Source organism: Gracilinanus agilis, unplaced genomic scaffold (genome assembly GCF_016433145.1).
Source record: "Gracilinanus agilis isolate LMUSP501 unplaced genomic scaffold, AgileGrace unplaced_scaffold40018, whole genome shotgun sequence".
Classification (NCBI taxonomy): Eukaryota; Metazoa; Chordata; class Mammalia; order Didelphimorphia; family Didelphidae; genus Gracilinanus; species Gracilinanus agilis.
The window spans coordinates 1-2253 of NW_025373599.1; the positions used below are offsets into that span (position 1 = coordinate 1).

A 2253-nucleotide genomic window follows, 5' to 3' on the forward strand; every position below is an offset into this window, starting at 1 on the left:
GTGGGGCCGGCCCAGGTGGCCGGGGTGCAGAGTGTGGGGGGTCATGGCAGGTGGGGGGTGGCTGCTGGGGGTCACGGCCTCCGCTGTGGTCCCGGTGGTGGTGGTGGTGGCTGTGGTGAACAGCACAGGGAGCCAGTCTGCGAAGAGGACGGGCCCATGACAGGAGAAGGCGCTCCAGCCCAGCCGGGGTGCAGGGGGCAGCCCGTGCCCTGCCCTGGGGTGGCTCCTGCTGCTCCTTCAGATGCAGTCCCGCCCCCCACCCCGTTCCAGGCAGAGTGGGGTGAAGGGCCTCGTGTGGACGTTAAGAAAGGAGGCTTTGTTTAGCTAAGAGGCGCAGAGTCGGGGCGGGCTCCCAGCTGGGCCTGGGGCCGCCCTGCCCTTCGGCCTGCGGGCAAAAGGACGCCCGTGTCCCATGGGGGGGAGGGAAGGGGGAGGGTCCCCGAGCTCCTGCCAGGCGCCCAGAACCCTAATCCCGAGATGAATGGAGGAAACGCCAGCCATGACCAGCTCCCAGATCAGAAGGCCGGCCTGGGCCAGGCGGCCACTCACCGAAGTCCATGAACTTCACGTGGTCCACCAGGGGCTGCTTCACTACCAGGACCCTCTTCTTGGCTGCTCTGATCTGCTTGAGCAGGGCCCGGCTCACATCAAGGGCCGTGAAGGATGTGGCTGGGGAGAGAGGGAAGGGAAGGAAGGGAAGGGAAGGGAAGGGAGGGGGGCATTACACGCTGACCCCAACTCCCCCTTCCCTCTCCCCAGCCAGGCCCCCAAACAAGGGGGTCATTGTTAGAGCTCCCACACAGGCCCTTTGTCCCTGAGGCCCCCCTGCTTCCCACCCCAGAAGCTCCCCAAGACCGCACCACCCCACCCCATGCCGCCTGGAGGAATGCCGGGCCAGGGAAGCCGCGCACTCACAAGGGTCAAAGTGGGCGTCCACGATGGCGCGCACAGAGCCACCCGGTCCCAGGTCCCGCATCCGGACGCTCCGGAAGTCCTTCTTGACGTCTGAATTCCGGAACAGGCCCTCCAGCTATGGGGTGGGCACTGAGTTTAGGGGAGGCCCCTCCTATCCCTAAGGTCGTCCTGACACAGACTGGCCTGGCTGCTGACCAGGAGGGGAGGAAGGAGGGCACAGAAGATAGATCTTGGAGGCCTGATGTCTATTCTGGGTCCCTCCTGGGCGAGGGTGAGGGAGGGGAGCTGGGAAAATGGGAGAAAGAGCTCTGCAGAGGCCATTCAGTCCATTCTCCTGCCTCTGACCCAGTTACACTCATTAGATGACAGAGAGGGCAGGATGAAGAAATCCACGGCTCCCCTGTTTCGAGGTCCCCCGGCACCTTGGCTAATGTATCCCTGATGTATATAGTCTAATGGGAACCCCCCAAATACCTCCCGCCACGTAGTACAGTGGTGAGAGCTCCAAGCTCAGAGTCAGGAAGACTCATCTTCCTGAGTTCAGATTCAGCCTCAGATACTTACTAGCTAGGTGACCCTGGACAAGTCACTTAACCTGTTTGCCCCAGTTTCTTCATCTGCAAAATAGGGACAATAGTAGCTACCTCCCAAGGTTATTCTGAGGATCGAGTGATATAATAATTGTAAAACCTGGCATGTAGCAGGTGCTTAATAAATGCTCCTACCTTTATTCCCTGGTGTTTGGACTGGTTGTGTATGTTGGGGGGAAGGGGCTAGATGTCTAAGGAGCCCAGGGCAGGGACAGAAGACATACCACACTCTCCACGCTTCGGGCTGTCTCCCCAAAAAGCTCGGATTTGGGGTCTGCCATCTCCGGGGTATAGAAAAGTTCCTGGCCGTCCACCTCTTCCAAAACCATCACTCCCTGGAACACCTTGGTGGCTGCGGAGGGGAATGGGGAGAGTGGAGAGAAGGAACAAATGAGCCCCTCTTCCCCCAGGTCACTGGCCACTGGACAGCGCTGGCTTGGGGGCCCCGGCCCCAGGAGAGCAGGCGAGCAGGGTAGGCGGGTGGTTAGTGAGATGAGGCTATGGAGGTTAATGGGAGCTGGCAGGGGCACCCAGAGTTACCACACAGCCTCCTCTGGGCAGCGGCCCCGACGGCAGATGCCCCCAGGGCTGCCTAGGTAACAAGAGAGAGATATTAGCCAGAACACAGCTTGGGTGCACACACACTCACTCTCTCTCCCTCTCCCTCTATCTCTTTTCTCTCCCTCCCACCATCCTCTCCCCCACTTTCTTTCTCTCTCTCTTTCTTTCTCTCTCTCTTTCTTTCTCT

General features: G+C 60.2%; 1 protein-coding gene across 1 annotated transcript; it reads right to left on the reverse strand.

The window, feature by feature from the left end:
• Nucleotides 1-11: 11 nt before the first annotated feature.
• LOC123255147 (agrin-like) lies at nucleotides 12-2216 on the reverse strand (the record flags this gene model as incomplete). The annotated part of the gene is made up of 4 exons (XM_044683996.1): nucleotides 1730-2216; nucleotides 916-1030; nucleotides 550-669; nucleotides 12-137 (listed from the first exon to the last, which is right to left on the reverse strand). Coding segments are annotated over exons 1-4 (466 nt in total), but the record flags the coding sequence as incomplete, so codon positions are not given.
• Between the last annotated feature and the right edge of the window lie 37 nt (nucleotides 2217-2253).